This window comes from Condylostylus longicornis, unplaced genomic scaffold (genome assembly GCF_029603195.1).
Source record: "Condylostylus longicornis isolate FDR11 unplaced genomic scaffold, ASM2960319v2 ptg000004l, whole genome shotgun sequence".
In the NCBI taxonomy this organism is placed as follows: Eukaryota; Metazoa; Arthropoda; class Insecta; order Diptera; family Dolichopodidae; genus Condylostylus; species Condylostylus longicornis.
Window position 1 is genome coordinate 8128153 of NW_026577973.1, and position 16504 is coordinate 8144656.

A 16504-nucleotide genomic window follows, 5' to 3' on the forward strand; every position below is an offset into this window, starting at 1 on the left:
CTGCAATTTCTTACAGATATAGTTACAAACTATTCTTGCCAGTGGAATTATGTGATGAATTGGAATCAATAAACTTTATATCCTTCCAATTTGATTAGATAAAAGTAAAACAGTATAATTTTTTAATTCAATGTTGGAGTTATCAAAATTATAGTGTTTAAAGTATAATATGGAATTGACAAAGTTCAATATGATCTTAGTAAATGGATTATTTCAGATTAGAATCATTTATTTGATAACAAAATTAAAATTTTTTGTAAAAAAAACTTGAATTTGGTACAAAAGTTTTTTAAAAATTTTCATATTAATTTGTATTAGACTTTGTATAAATGAGTTAAGGTTGAGTATAAAGAGTTCCAGCATCGTTTTCATGCATATACTATAAATGAAAAGTATACGAAAAGTGTTTATGCCTCTTTCCTATATTTAACATAGAATAAAATATTGAAATTTTACAGGGGTTGCAAAAGTTTTTTATCGTTTTCAGATAGTGTATAATTTTTCTAAATTTTTTTTTTGAAATTTTAATATTGTATAATGCAGTGTTCGGATTGAAACCCATTTATGTTGATATATATGATAGTACAAATACATACATAAATGTTTGAGATAAAATTACTGAAAATTAAAATTTTAACAAAAATTCGAAATATTATACATAATAATCTATGTATGGTAATGAAAAATAAAAGGAGAACAAAAATGAATTACAAAGAATTTAATACAAAAAGCATTGTTTTTCTAGGGTTAACACTATAAGTGTTATGCAATTGTTTTATATATTAAAAACATCATCCTTAAGTTTTAAAACTTAAATTGAAATGTTGTGAAAATAAAGTTTCAAATATTTAAAAAATTCAAAAAAACTGCAAACAAAAAGAAATATTTTATATTATTTTAACTTTAAAATTAAGAATATTAAATTTCTGACATTCTATTATGCTCCTTAAGAATAAAATAAGCAAAGTAAAAAATTTATACAAAGAATTCCCTTATATACCTGTTACACTTTAATTGCTACGAATAAAAAAAGTTATGTAAGCAGTAAAAGTTCCTACAATATAAATTTTAATATTTTGAATTTTGTTTTAATTCGTACTATTTTAGTTTAATAAGCATTCAGAATCTTGCAGTGCTTATTGTCACTTTGTAAACTGATTTATATTGTATAGTTAAATAAAGATTTTGTTTTTCCAAATTTTTATTCATTTTTAATAATTTATGTTTTGATTGAATCCATTAGGGGAATCGGTTAAATTATATGTAACTTATTTCATGAACCCACAATTAATAATTGTAAATCTTTAACATGCCTAAATATATTACGTTCACTATCCAAATATGTAGCTTCACAATCATTACAAGTATAAACGCATTTGTTGATTTATTTCGGTATAAGAATTTTTAATTTTGCTTTAAATTCGGCATCAAAAATGGATACACCTATAATACCTACTTGTTTCAATTTTATCTACCAATACGGTAGGTATACAACATGGGAGTTTATGTAGCAACACTAAATTTTTTCGATGTCGAGTTTTCGGTGAGAATGCACTTTTCATTGTGGGGAAGCATAAATGAAGTATATTTTGAGAGGTGCCAGTCTGTCTGTCTGTGTGTGCACGTATTTAATTGAAATTTGGCTAAACCGATTTTAATGAAATTTTATATGGATATATCTAATCTTAAGCACTTGACCTTTTTGTCGATTTTACATTTTTGCATATATAAGGAGAAATAATGAACCAATTTGCTTAAAATTTGTAATTTGAATTTGGGGTATTTAAATAATGAACCTGTAAACGTTTGCAACAATCAGAGCTTGGAAGCCGAACTAGGGGCCGATTTTAATTTTTTTATTATATCTGCGGAACTAATAATTAATGTAATTTCTTGAAAATTCGAATGGCACAAAGCGAAACTCTACTGAGAGCGAAATTTACTTTTTTCTAGGTATGTTAATAAAAATTTACTAGTGTTTAGTAAAAAAAGCTGTTTCAAACGCATTTTCATAATCTTCTGTACCATTTTCCTAAACCGGACAATATACATTGCGGTCGGTTATGTGCAGACTACATCAGATTGTTTTGTATTGCTGAAAAATAATTTTAATTTCGTAAATTTGAATATTTGATTTTTCTTATATTTTAATTATTTTGCTACAGGTTATTGTTCAAATTGTTCTAATACCTTTTGATCTTTTTTTTATTTTCAAAAATTATTTTAATTAATTTTTCATATTCAACCAGTCATGTCACATTTTCGCCATATCAAATATTTTTGAAAAAGTGTGTTTATTAAAATTTATTTTTCCGGTGTGATTTACATAAAATGTACAAACAAATAAACGAGTATCATATTGTTAAGTACATATTTATTACATTATTTGTATAAATTTATTAAAATATTGCTGTTTATTAAAAAAAAACAAATTAATATATTGTGTGGGATACTAATATGAGTACAATAACATTAAAATAATAATTAAAAATTGGGAATTATATAAAACGGCCATATTTTAAGTTATTAAAAGATTATATTCCGAATTTATTGCCAAATCTTACGGCAATTTAATATTTTTGGCATCCATTATGTCATTATAAAAACACTTTTTAATTATAATTTTATTATTTGAACCCGAAAATTTATTAATTTTTAACATCTGTTGTTTTTAATGATATCAGAGAGTTTTTAGAATTTTTTTTTAATATAAAATTGCATTTAAATTATTATCAACCAAAAAATAAAAAAGACAGAGAAATAAAAATAATAAAAAGTCGCCAAATAACCAAACCTTATCTTCTTTTTATAATGGTTTCTGTTCTAAAACAATGACATTTATTTTCATATACATAATATAGATTATCACCTAAAATATACCTTAAAGCAATAAAATTTATTTAATGGGCTACCAAAATTTTACTTCATTATTCATAACATATACATTGAAGAAAACTAACTACAACAGTTTCCTTCCATCTTTTGTTATATTTATATTACATTTATACATTTCCAACGTATAACCTTCACTTACAGTTTATCTCCATTGTAATAACACTGTAGCCGGTAAAAAAAACAAACAACAAAACAAAATAAAAATGTTTTTGTTGTTTGTATTAAATTGTAAGGATGTGAACTCCTTTTACAATAATGATAACACTCATTTCCTTCAAATAACTTCGCCATTAATAAAAACTTCACATTCAATTTAATACGCGGCGCAGCTTTAAATAGTGATGCTTATTATAGAAAAATAAAATAATAATAAGCATACATTTTAACTTGTGTACTCGTATTTTGAAAAATTTCATTTCTTTCACATATTATCCTAATAATAATATAAATTTATTGTTATAAAAATAGTAATAATAATAAAAATAATAAATGTATTCTTTGAGGGTAATTTAAGTAAAATATAAAGATATTATATAACGGATTTCTTGTTGTACATTTTGTGTTTATCCGATAAATAACGTCAATATTTCCGGAATGGAAAGAAAACATGGGAATTGTGTTTATAGATTTCCATAGAAAAATGAAACGGTTTAAATCAACGTTATGCTTACTTCTAACAGAAATTAATTTAAAAATTAAAAATTTTGAAAGTTTTTTATGGAAGTTCAAAACTATATTTTATTACAAGCTTACCAGATGTTAGACTTAATCACGATGTTTTATAGGTAATACAATTCTTAATTTTCACCTTTGTTATATCAGTGTCATTGTTCTCAACAGACATATAGAAGAAATATTTCAAATAACAATATAAACAATGGAGTACGGCTTAAGAAGAAAATTATACAAAGTTTATCCAATATATCTTCTCAACAGCAATATTAAATGAAGTTGAAGTATTCAGAAAATAAGGCTTTTTTAATACGACAATAATCTAAAATCTAATTATGTGTTACATACGCTTCGAATTTTCTCGTATGTATTTATACTGAATTCCTTATTGAAATTAAATTCAAATTGAAAATAAGAACAAAATTATCAATATGCAGCTGCAATGAGTTCCAAAGTTCGTGAAAAATATTTCAAGAATCAGTTTTCATTTGAAACTGACTTTATTTTGCAGTCAACCTTTATGAATACAAAATCATTGATACGTTATAACAACACTTTTATTATAGACACCCGCCTATATATATATACATATTAAATCGGAGTATATGAGTGTTATATAATATTGTTTTCCCTTTTATTATTTTTCTATTTAAGGATTCACAATTGTTATAATTTTTTAGCACATTTATTTAATAAAATTTTTTTTTCTTCACTTATTCATAACCAACTTGTCCGTTCGTCCTAAGTTTTTTTGAGTATATGTATATTGTGAGTATTTTAAATTTTGTATTAGTTATGTTCTCATTAGAAAGTTCAAGTCTAAAATTTTCAATTTATAATATACTAAAAAATAATCTCTAAATGTCATTACAGTGTATCATTTCCAAAGTCTATAATGTGGGCTAAACTAAACAAAATATAACTTGGATTTTTAAAGTTATTTGTTCAATTGCTATTTAACATTCGAAGTTTAAACTTTCTTGAAACTTTGTAGAATATTCCAAGACTTCTTTTATAAAATATAGAGTAGCTTCATATTTTATGAAATATGTTTATGATTTTTTCAAATCATTCTCTACCTTCTAACTTGTTTTATTTTATTATATAGTTTCCTTTTAATATTTTATGACAATATAAAAAGAAATATTATTTCTAAATTTTTTGGAAAGGATTTCAGATGCAAATAACAGCACAGCGAATTTATACATAGATGTGTATATATAAATAAGAGTATAATAATAAGAAGAGATGGTGTCTTGTGAATTTTATAAACGTTTGGTTACGAAAGATGAAAAAATAACGATGTTATATTATTATTATTGTTTTAGTCTGAGTTTTATTATACAATATTGCAAAAGTATTATAAATTTGATAGCATGTATAACACAGAATGTTGAAAAGCACTTGTATAGAAAGCTGAATGATTTTGCGAGTTAGTCACATATGTAAAACAGTTCTTGTCGTCTTGGGAAGCAATCAATAATAAAATCATTAAAGAAGTAAAGGAGTTTGGTTATATAAGTTTCTACTCAGTTTTTGACACCAAAAAATCATTGCTTTAGATTAGAATGAGTTTATTATAAAGAGGATGTGAATTCTAGAGATAATAGAGAGTGGTATAATTATAGTCGCAGCTCAACATCAGGAAAAGCTGATGTCAAAACAGGGAAATAAAAATTATTCTAAAAATTTTCTAAAAGATTGCCACTAGAATTAATAACACCGCTACATGTGGACTTGAATGTAGCAACTTTATTCCTACATTAATATCTTCTCTTAGTTTCAAGACCATATATAACTGAGTATTAAGATTCTTTTCATAAATACTCTTTTATCGCAGTAAAAGTTGTGTTAATATTTTCTTTTTAGACTTTTAGACTTTCGATATTCATGTTTTCAATAAAAAAATTTTTGTTCGTTTTATGTTTTGTAGCTAAAAACTTTTAAAAACTCCCAAAATGTGGCTTGAAATTCTAGCAATGCATTTCAATAAGTTTAAACGTTAGACAACTTCAAGTTTATTCAATATAATAATAAAGTGTTTGCATAATTATGAATGGAAATCACTAAATGAGCAATAAAAAAAAATTCATTTGTGGGCTTATTGTTTACATTTTTATTTATAAGAATTTTTCCCCGTGTTTGCTGACGTCAAACGGATTTATCAATTATATGATAACACCGATAAACCGCATTATGATTATAAATAGAAAAAATTATTACGGAAATAAATTGTATTTATATTTTAAAATGCAAAGTAATGAAATATTAAAAAAGATATGCGGTTTGGAAAAGTTTTAAAAAGAGGGAGTATGAAGGCTAGTGCAAAAGCCTTATGCAATAATAATAATCTTAAAAATCTTTTCATTAGAAAAACCGATAAAAATTAAAATACGTCCGTTTTCTTAAACGGTCCTCGTAATTATTATCAATTTTGATTTGAGCGTGTGTTCTGTAGTAATTACTTAAACCTAATTTAAGGGTTAACATTTGGAATTGTTTCTTAATAGATTTCATTGCCGTAATCAGAAGGGTTACACATGAATTGAACCACTTATGCTGCAGCATTCAAGGTGTTGTGCGAAATTACTAAAATTTTAAATTTTTAAATGTAATGTCTTACGTAACCAAATCAAACTTTCGTAAAGCACTTTAAAAATTTTTTCGTAAAGTCGTTAGTACAAAAAAAAATTTAAACACATAAAATTTGTACTTTGAGTCCAAAAAACGAATAAAGTGTGAAAATATTTTCTCTTTATATTTTGTGTTTAGAATCCTTACGAATTCCTGTGTAGTACAAAAAGAAACATCCTTTTAAAAAAAATTAGTAAAAGTTTACTCAAAGAGTTTTGAATCATGAATATTTTCTAGGAACTAAAAACTTGTTTACATGGGCTCTATTCTATGTTAATGTTAAAATTTAGTGCGTACACATCCAAGCAAAACTCGTCCATAAAAAAAAAAAAAACAAAAGTCCTTATATGTACTTAACAGCAGTTATCACATGTGTCCTTTTCTGTCCACTATTTTGTATACTATATAACTTTTTTCATCCTTATTTTCTTTTTTATTCTGATTTTAGAAAATAAATTGGCTTAAATGTTCCTTCAGGGAATTTTAAAAGTAAGAAAGGTTGATCGTTTGTTCAAAATTTTTTACATTTATTTTATTTATTACTTGTTTTTTTTTGTGTATTTTTATTTATGCGTTGCCCATTTTCCGGAACGAACAAGTAAAATTTGCACGAAAATTGGATTCAAATATTTTTATACCTGTATATAAGTATACATAATGGGTATAGAGTTCTAAAATATTTTGGTTATATACCAAAATGTGTATACACATATGATTTACGTTAAGTTCTAGTATGTAGTACAGGTTTTTGACTAAAAATCGAAAAATTTCTGCAATATTAAAAATTTATTTTCTATTTGGAATACTTTATTTGCGTTCTCTCACGCACTTGATTTCATTCTGAAATTTAAGAAACTATAAACTGAACTTTTTAATTTTCTTTACAGTTGATGAAATCACTTCCAAATCTGATAATGAAGATCAGGAAAATGAGAATGCAGAACAGGACGAAGCTAGTGATTCTGAAGAAGATGGTGAGTGCAATAAAATATTAAATTAAGATAGCGAAGTGAATGTAAACGAATTACAAATACCAAAATTAATGATGAAGTCACTAGACGCATATAACCAATTATTAATTCTACTTTCAGGTGAAACAGGCGTTGTTGAAAAATTATTTAAATTTGAAGATTTTGCAAAACGGTAAGTAATAATTAAACATATTGTATCTGTTATAAAAAATATTATAGTTACTCTAAGCCATCTTTGTAACTGTTGAAACTACAAGGTTGAGTTGGAAAAAAGGCGAAATTTTAAGATAATTAACTTTCTTTTAAAAATTTCTAGATTTTTAACTCAAAATTTTATGCTTGAACAACTATTATTCTAAAACGGTACCCTACGACCGCGTTTACACGAGAACAGGACCACTTTGTATATATACTCAAAATTTGGACAGTACCTGATAAAACAAATAAATCCAAATTAGCATTCGCAGAATTCACGTAACATTTAATTGCCACACAAATCAATACAAATTCAATATTTTGTCTGGCGTTGCATACTTTAATACTTGAAATTAAACTTTTCCACGAGAAACTTTATTCTATAAGATTTAAAAATAATCTATAATACTGCATTAGTCTGTATTTGTTTTTATTTTTTTGTAAAATAGCAAAAATTATTTTTTCGTATACTCCTACATGCATGTACATTTATGTATATGTAACGTATAAAATTTTTGTAAACATTCTCTATCATGTTCTTTGTAAATATGTATGTAAGTTTTAAGAAAATGTCTTCAAAGTGGCGTCAACATTGTTTATTTTCACAATTTTCAATTCGTTTGTATGCATATGCGTTATTATGTAAAATATATTATGTAGAAAACAAATATGCGATTAAATGTGATGTGAAAATTTTGAGAATTTTTTAATAAACACGAAATCGATTTTCTGCCAAATACTATTTTTAAAGAATTCCAATTTAAGAAAAGTTGCATATAATGTTTTTCCACTTATTTACGAATCATGTGACGAAGCATAGCTGAAGGAATATGTAATGTTATTTCAAGGAATGTTGAAGTGAATTCTTCTCAGTTTATAATAGTTCTTATGCAGATCTGGATCAGATATTATTCAAGTTAAAGTTAAAGTAAAATTTTCACAAATTGCTTGGAAATGCATTGCTATAATGATAAAATAATAAAAATTCGAAACTTGTTAAAATGTTAGGGAATTGTTTTTCAATAGTATTAATAATTTACATATGGATATTTACTTCTAAAATTGAGCCACAAACTTAATGTTTAAGGTCCTATCTAGTTATTTCACGTAATAGAATTTTGACCTGAAATTTATAAACAAAAAATACACAATTTGTTAAGTTAACACTTCTTCTGATTTCTTAGAGTAAACTAAATCATTTTTTAATTTTTTTTTTTAAAATTACTTGCATATTTGATTCCATAAATTTTGATTTAGAAAAGAAAATATTTTAAATTCACACTTACATATTATGTAAGTTTGGATATATAAATTCAATAGAACATTTTTTTTTCTAATCACAAGCACATTGCTATGTCGTTGGATATATCCCTATATAAGTATTGTGCAGAAGCTCTTAATATTATATTCCTTCAAAAATTTTATTTCTATTATGTATATTCCTGTCAAAGCCATACAAAATCAGGAGTCTGTCACACACAAAAGCATAAGTAATACCAAAAATTCCCAAAAATTTAGAGCTAAAAAGAAAACAAACGGTCGAAATTGATCTCCATATTTTGGAACGTGTGGAATTGTGAGCACTAATTTTATGCAAAAACCCCATAAGGCCTTAAACAATTGTACATAGGACCATACTTAAAATAGATATGTCCTGTATATATTTAAGCATAACAAAACATTTTCTATATATACATATATTAATAAATTATTTGTATATATACCTATTTTGTATATAGAATTTTCGAATAAACTTTAAAATTGTTTCACTGTACTAGCCGAATTCGGTTTTTAAAAGCAGGAATATGGAAACAAACTGTAATTTTAATCCTTCAATAGGAATTCAGTAGGAATTCAGTACTAGAGAGTTTAAACAGTGGCTCAATTAGGACTCTTACAATTGAGGAAAGGAATTAAGATATAAGTATACTTCTTTACTTGACTTTAGCAAATAATTAAAAAATTAACAGTTATTTGAAACACATGACGATTATTTGACAAAAATTACATCAATTGCAGAAAAAATTAATAAAGTCCTTTAAATATAACAGTTAGTGGTGCTTTTTGTTTTGTTATCGAAAAAGAAAATCATTTAATCCAAAACGACCTCTGTTTATCCTTTATGAAAATTCCCAGTAACAGAAAAGCAAAATTTTTTTTTTTAAAGGCCGAATCAATTTTTTGTAAAAGTTTTTCATTTCTCTTTTATTTTCTTTATTCTTTTATTAATGGCACTAATTGATGTTATTTAATTAATGAAAATGAATGAATGAATGAATGAATGAATAAACGAAATGCAAAAGCAAAAAAGAAGAACGAATCAGGCAATAAATGAATAAATGAATGAAATATTATCTGTTAATGCCTAGCTAATTGTAAAAGTGTGAATAAATCAATATTGGCCTTAATCAAATTAGCCCTTGTAGAATAACAAGTAATACAAAAGCATTTAAACTGTATTATGAATACATACATGCGAGTATATATCTGAGTTAAATGAAAATAGCATACTTTTAGTATTATTATGGAAATTTATTATGTATAACATATTACAAACAGGTATTCCATACGTACGTATGTGTGAAACCATGTATATTTGAAAATTTTGAAGCAGCTCTAGTAAATTGTAGAGACTATGCGTGCCGAATTTTTGAAAAAAGAAGTAATTTAAAGTTTCTGCTAAGTTGTACTTTCCTTAATGGCAGTGATCGAAAGCTGTTTCCTTAATAAAAGACCATAATTTGCCTTTTAATGAAATACATAACATTAGTTACGCTTACCTACGATAATACAGTATACTTGCAGTTTAATTGTTTTGAATTGCAGTTTAATTGTTTTTATATGCTAACAATTATTTAAGAAATTACGCTGGTTTGTCAACTCATACATGATTAAAGATAATTTATTTTTGGTGGTTGCACTGTTACTAATATGTGTATGGGCCAATTAGCAACCAATGTTAATGTATTAAATAATATTAAGATACTGAATTTAGTGTTATATAAAACTACAACAAATTAATTGAATTATTTATCAAATATTTTCAAAATGCTCATAAGTGACAGACCCACTTGTTTCCGAAAAACGCTGTACACATTGCACTAAAAGAACTGGTTTTCTAATAATTTCTTAAAAATTACCAATTTCGAAGTATGCACACAAATTTAATTAAGAACGCTTTTATCAACTAGGTACGTTAAAATGAAATGTTTTTCAAGTGCTATTTCGTGATCAAAAGTAATGCAAAACTTTTAATTTAAGTGATTTGATTTTATTATGCAAGAAAATTAGCGTAGAAGGTTTATAACAATAATTCTCGGCTATTTTTTATTTCTTTTAAATTATATAACCCATATTGGCAGCAATCAAGTTTTAACGAAATTATCGAAATTATTGTCATCATTCATCTTATCTTATGAATTAAACTAAATGAGCAATTAATTTAGAAGTTCTTTTGGGTTTGTAAAACTATTTAGATGTAATCAATAATTTTTATTGCCTTTTAGTGGCAATCATAATAGACTTTATTATTTCTGTTAATTATTCTAATCGATTTGGTTTAGGTGTTTTTCATATTTCAAATCTTATATCCTAAATTTGTATATAATGTTCTAAAATCACGAAATCTATGAAAATTTCTTTACATTTTTAGCTTATAATGAATTTCATTTCATCTACTGTAGCTTTATCAAAATATTATAGAAGCGATAATGTTGTTGTTTCAATTAAAGTTCTATGAAAATTAATTTCCTTAATTAAACTGGTGTTAAAATATGAATTTCAAATTTTCTTCTAAAATTATTTAGTTTATCTTTTCCATTTAATCATCAAATTCTCGTTTCCGTTTTGAATATCATTTCCCTATTTCGTAAAAGTCTTGACACTAGCGAAATTTAATCTGAACCGAAGTCTGTATATATGCATAATGTAGACGGTGATTGTTATTATTGGCCAAAATTACTTTAATTATAATTTTTTTGTGCGTGTTATTTCGTAAAATCACGAAAGAAATTAAAATGTCTGATATTAAGAATGGAGATCCTTTTCATATCCCCTTATTTAATTCTTGTTCTTTTATTTTAATTTTTTGATAACAAGGTTACCATGCCCCTATATTTATCTTACAATCTGATTTTGCAACAAATTTTTCATTGCATCATTGAGACGCGTACGAGTTCATCGATTTACTGTTCGAAAAAAATTTTTGTAGCTAACACCAAATGGGGAAGATAAGTAAAGTTATGAGGTTTTCGAAGCTCTTTAATATATTTTTTTTTTCCAATTCGATCATTGTGTTGACCCCATGCACCTTAATAAGGGTTTAGAATATGGAAAGCCAACAACCTTTGTTGTGCTTCTCTTGATTCTCCCAGCGTCCATGCATTGAATATTGTTAATTTAAATTGTAGAGGTACAAGTAAGTATTTACGTATTTAAGTGGTAAATTGAATTTCTTAGAAAATATAAAAAGAAAATAAAAGAAAAAAATATTTCTCTTGTTACTAAATGAACATAAAAAGTAATTAATTTGGCCATTTATTAATCAAAAACGCAAATGTTGGGATTTCATTATGTATACAGCTAGAAAAATAAATTAAGAATGAAAAGGATAAAATGGAAATGATGATTTTTACTCTAAATTTTCTTTTTTCTCAATTTTCTCCTTCTTCATTTTCTTACATTTTTTTTTGAACATTAGAAGAATCTTATAAAAAGATTTCTAATTTTTTTCTTCTTCGAATGTCCAATATGAGCTGAGTATAAAATGAAAATAAAAATTGTATAATGGAATAAAGTGAGACAAAAACATAGAAAAACTTTATAAAGGAACTTAAAAATTCTAATAATAGAGGGCGAGAAGAGGGTGATCTTAAAAATCAAGCAGTTAGCTGGTGTATGTTTTGTGTAGTGAAGAGGAAAGAAATTGACTTAATTTTGTTTAATTAGTATAAATTATGTAATTAGTAGAAGAGTTTCGAAATAACAGAAAGTTAGTTGGTAGGGTTTATTTTAAAGAAAACAAAGCAAGTAATGTAAATAAACTAAAAAAAAAACAATATTTCCGATTTAAAATAATTTTGTTTTTTAGTAGAGTTGGGTTTTATAAATTTTCTATTTCGTTATTAATTAAAATCATGATGCAAAAAAGAATTGTTTTTAGTTGAATAGAGTCGAAAGATTCCTGAACATAAATTTATTTAAAAACATTAAAACATTATTAAGAAAATTTGGTAAATCATACATTTCGGTCATTAATAGTTTATGAGCAATGGAACAGTTTTCCTCCTAGCTAACGCAGCCGCTTATACCGCAAGTTATGTTAACCGAAATTTAAATTCGAAACATATACCTGGAGAAATTCCACAAGGAATTAGAACTTGTCGCATCATTCTCGCAGAATCTGTTCAAAAGATAAGCAAAGTTACGCAGTCTGTGCAAATGACATTTACTGAACAAATTGGCCAGACAATTGTACGATCGACTTTGATTCATTCCATTCATTGCAATTTTTGGGAGAAATTCTTTGAATATGAAAAAATTTGAATATGATATGCCCACTGAAATTCATGCGTAGATTTTAAACAGAGGATCGATTAGTGCTCAAGGAGAAAACTAAATCTATTTTTATAAAATAAAAATTCTGCTGAAAATTATACAGGCATAATATTATTTCGTTTTCCGTCAGTTACAACACAGATTTAATTCAAAGTCTTCGCTGCATTGATAAAAAATTCTTAAAATACTGTTTTGGCAACACATCAAACAATTTAACATTCCAGTTACAGTTAATTTTATCATTCTTATCGTCCAATCATTTTTAGAATCTGTTTGAATCCTATAGTTTGATATAATAAAAGAATTTTTTTTGTATAATTAAAAAAAGTGTGTTTAGATATGTGAAAAAAGGAGGAAAGTTAATTGAATTTTATGATCTTTAGATTTTTTGTTTGGTCTTAGTTTATTTATAAAATAATTGTGGAAGGTGTTCTTTTTTAAGGGGAGAACAAAATGTTTTTAAAAAAAATATTTTTCCATTTTTCGTATTAATGCTTGGTTATTATTTTAATTAGATTATTTATATTTTTTTTTCTCAAGTAACCCTTTAGGGCAGACTTCTTCCAAAAATAAAAATTTCGATATAAATTTTAATTTAAAATATTCTAAAGTTTTTCAATATTATTTTTATTTAATTTTGTGCTTGTTTGTTTTTTTTTTTTTGAAATTTTTTTAGCCTACATTAAACTTAAAATCCTTAAATGGATAAACCATCAAACATTTTAAAATTCTTTACTTAATTAATCAGTAAATTACTTTAGGAAAAATAAATTTCAAAGAATTTAATTACACTTGAAAAGGAAGTGAAGTAAAAAAATTATTTTGAAATTGGTAAATTAAGGGCAAAAGCACAATTTCTTACAAAATTTTTACCTTAATAATTGAAATAAAATTTTGAGTTTTACCTATAAAGCAAAATTTTATTTAATACGAGCTAGTCAAATGCGAATTGATTTTTTAGGAATTCGATCTTTTGAAATTTCCTTCTTTATTTCCTTTTTTTTCCAAAAAATTGAAAATTTTGCATATTTTTAGGTGATATTAATGACCAAATACGTTTTCGAGTATGGTGTAATTTTTTTTTAGGGAAATTATTATTAGCGTCCATAAAACCAAACTGATGATGAAATTAAATTTTAGTTGATTTTGTTGATGTACCAATATTAGTTGGCTGTCATTTTATTAATTTCTATTATGGAAGAAAATTCATTGCTTTACAAAAATATTGTAGCCCTTAGTCTTCAATATTTCTGTAAAGCAATGAACTCATTGTTATTTCTCAATATAAGTCGACGTACAATTCGAAAATTCTTGCGTTTCAAATGTTATTCAATGAAACCCACCAAAAGTTGTATAACAATTTCAAATGAAATTTAAAAGAAAAAAAATTTAATCTTAAATAACTTTTTATTTACTTAATTTTAAAAATAAGATTTAAAAATAAATATTGTTAGAAAATTTAAAAAATTAAATTTATAAAGAAGAAAACAAAAATACATGAAAAGTTTACAAACAGCATAAAAGGATTAAATCTGGTTGACCACATAAAATTCAATTTTTCCTCAAAACAAATAAAAAATAAAAAGGAAAATTATTATGATTTTATCATGTCTAAATATTTTTTTAAACACAAGATAAAACAATAAAAAAAAACTCCCTTTGAAAAAAGTCCTGAAGCAATTTTTTAAACTTTTATTTTCTATGAATTTGGATTTTTACAACTTTTAATTGGTTTCCGGTATGTAGAATAGAAAACACAAATCTATTTTTTTTATTTTACATATGTATTAAAATTGATCTTTGTATGCCTGTGTGTAATTTATATATTACAGTTTTTTTATATAAGAAAAAGTTATTGTGAATACGAGATTATTATGGTTTAAACTTTCAACATAAATCAGTAAAAGTAGAAAATGTTGCACCAGTTTTTGACTTGGGGGGGCTACATAATTAAAGTTGTCTAAGTCAAGCTTCTGATATATAATATATTCTGATATATAATATTCTGATTGAAAATTATATAGTCGTACTTTTCTATATGCACACCGTTTTGTGGAAAATTTTCATTACATACGTATATTTTGCCATACAGATATCCGTTTTCTATTAGCAAATGTTAACTTTGTAATAGGAGTGACAAATATGTGTATACATATTAGGGCGTGTGTTATCGTATTGTATATGAGTCAATATTCTTTGTATTTTATACACCACTAAATTCACCAAATTTTGTTATCATTTTATTCTTAATTTCATTTCATTTTCTATTTTTTATGCTTATAAGTTATGCTTATAAGATACCACATGTGGGCTTAGTATAAAATATAAAGGAGTTTTGCTTATATACGCGTATTAATTTATGTAAAGAGTGTTCGAATGTTAAAAATTTTTTAATATTATACAATACATTTAAAATAATTTATAAATGTTACTTTAATACTCGCAATTATTCAATATTTTCTCAAATTATTGGATTTTATCAATTTAAAATTAGGCAAAGACCAGTTTTTAGCAAACAGTAAAATATTTGTTATGACATCGTTTTCTTTTCATATACGACATCATATGGGTTCTCTCGGAACAACTTTAAATATTGCTTAATTGTTATGATATCAGTTAAAATGTAATTCACAAAATCTAATTTCCTTTATCATCAAAAATAATGAAGCCTTAAAATGTGCAATTCAATATTTATTGCCTAAGTCAACAAACGCTGTGTATTATTAATCAGCACACATGCAATTTTCAAGTATAGTCCTCAAATATGACTTGTACTGAAAAGCTAGTGAATATTAAAGCTGTTTGTTTGTAAACTTAATTTAGTTTCAAATAATTAAATCGAAGTTTACAAAATATAGTTTGTAACCTTTGATTTAATGTAGTCATGTTGCAGATAAAATTATCTAATAAAGTCTAGTTTCGAAAGACATCGTTCATCTTATAACATGACTACTTGAGAGTAATGATATTGCAATAGAAAATATAAAACATTAATTTCTTTTTCTACCATTTTTCCCTTCATTACTTTAATTTCACCCTTTATTTACAATTTAAAGTAAACTTAAAAATAAAATATTTAAAATAATAATTATTTTTTCTTTTATTTTCGTAATCTATTCAATTTCTAACAAAATCGAATTTAAACAAACATTTTTATACATTAAAAAAAATGAATAAATAAAATATGAAAATAGCTTTGTCCTTAACTTCTGATCATTCCTTTTGAATTTATTTTGAATTTGCCATCCATGAAGTGTGGCATTAAAATCCTATTTTAAATAATATTTAAACCATGTGCTCTTTTGAAATAAAAACTAAAAAATTAAAATGAAAAAAGTAGATTTTTATTTGAAACTATTTATACTTATGTATTTTTTATACAACTCCAGCGACTATTATAGGCCCTTTTACAAAAAAGCTAAAAGCAATTTTCCATTTTTTCTGCCTGTTTTTTGTTTTTGTTTTTCATTTTTAGTATTATAAAGTGCGGAAGATGCAATCAAATTTAATGGTCTGTTAAAAAATTCAAATCGAGCAATCGTTGTAGTTTTGTTATTTTGTTTATATTTTTTTTTTCATTA

The 16504-nt window shown here is 24.9% G+C and overlaps 1 protein-coding gene across 1 annotated transcript in view; it reads left to right on the forward strand.

The window, feature by feature from the left end:
• LOC129612798 (MATH and LRR domain-containing protein PFE0570w-like) overlaps positions 1 to 16504 on the forward strand; it is a 50893-nt gene that overhangs the window by 708 nt on the left and 33681 nt on the right. Inside the window, exons 3-4 of the mRNA XM_055526578.1 lie at positions 7089 to 7175; positions 7293 to 7344. Coding sequence (XP_055382553.1) covers positions 7089 to 7175; positions 7293 to 7344 — 139 coding nt within the window. The remainder of the gene's footprint in view (positions 1 to 7088; positions 7176 to 7292; positions 7345 to 16504) is intronic.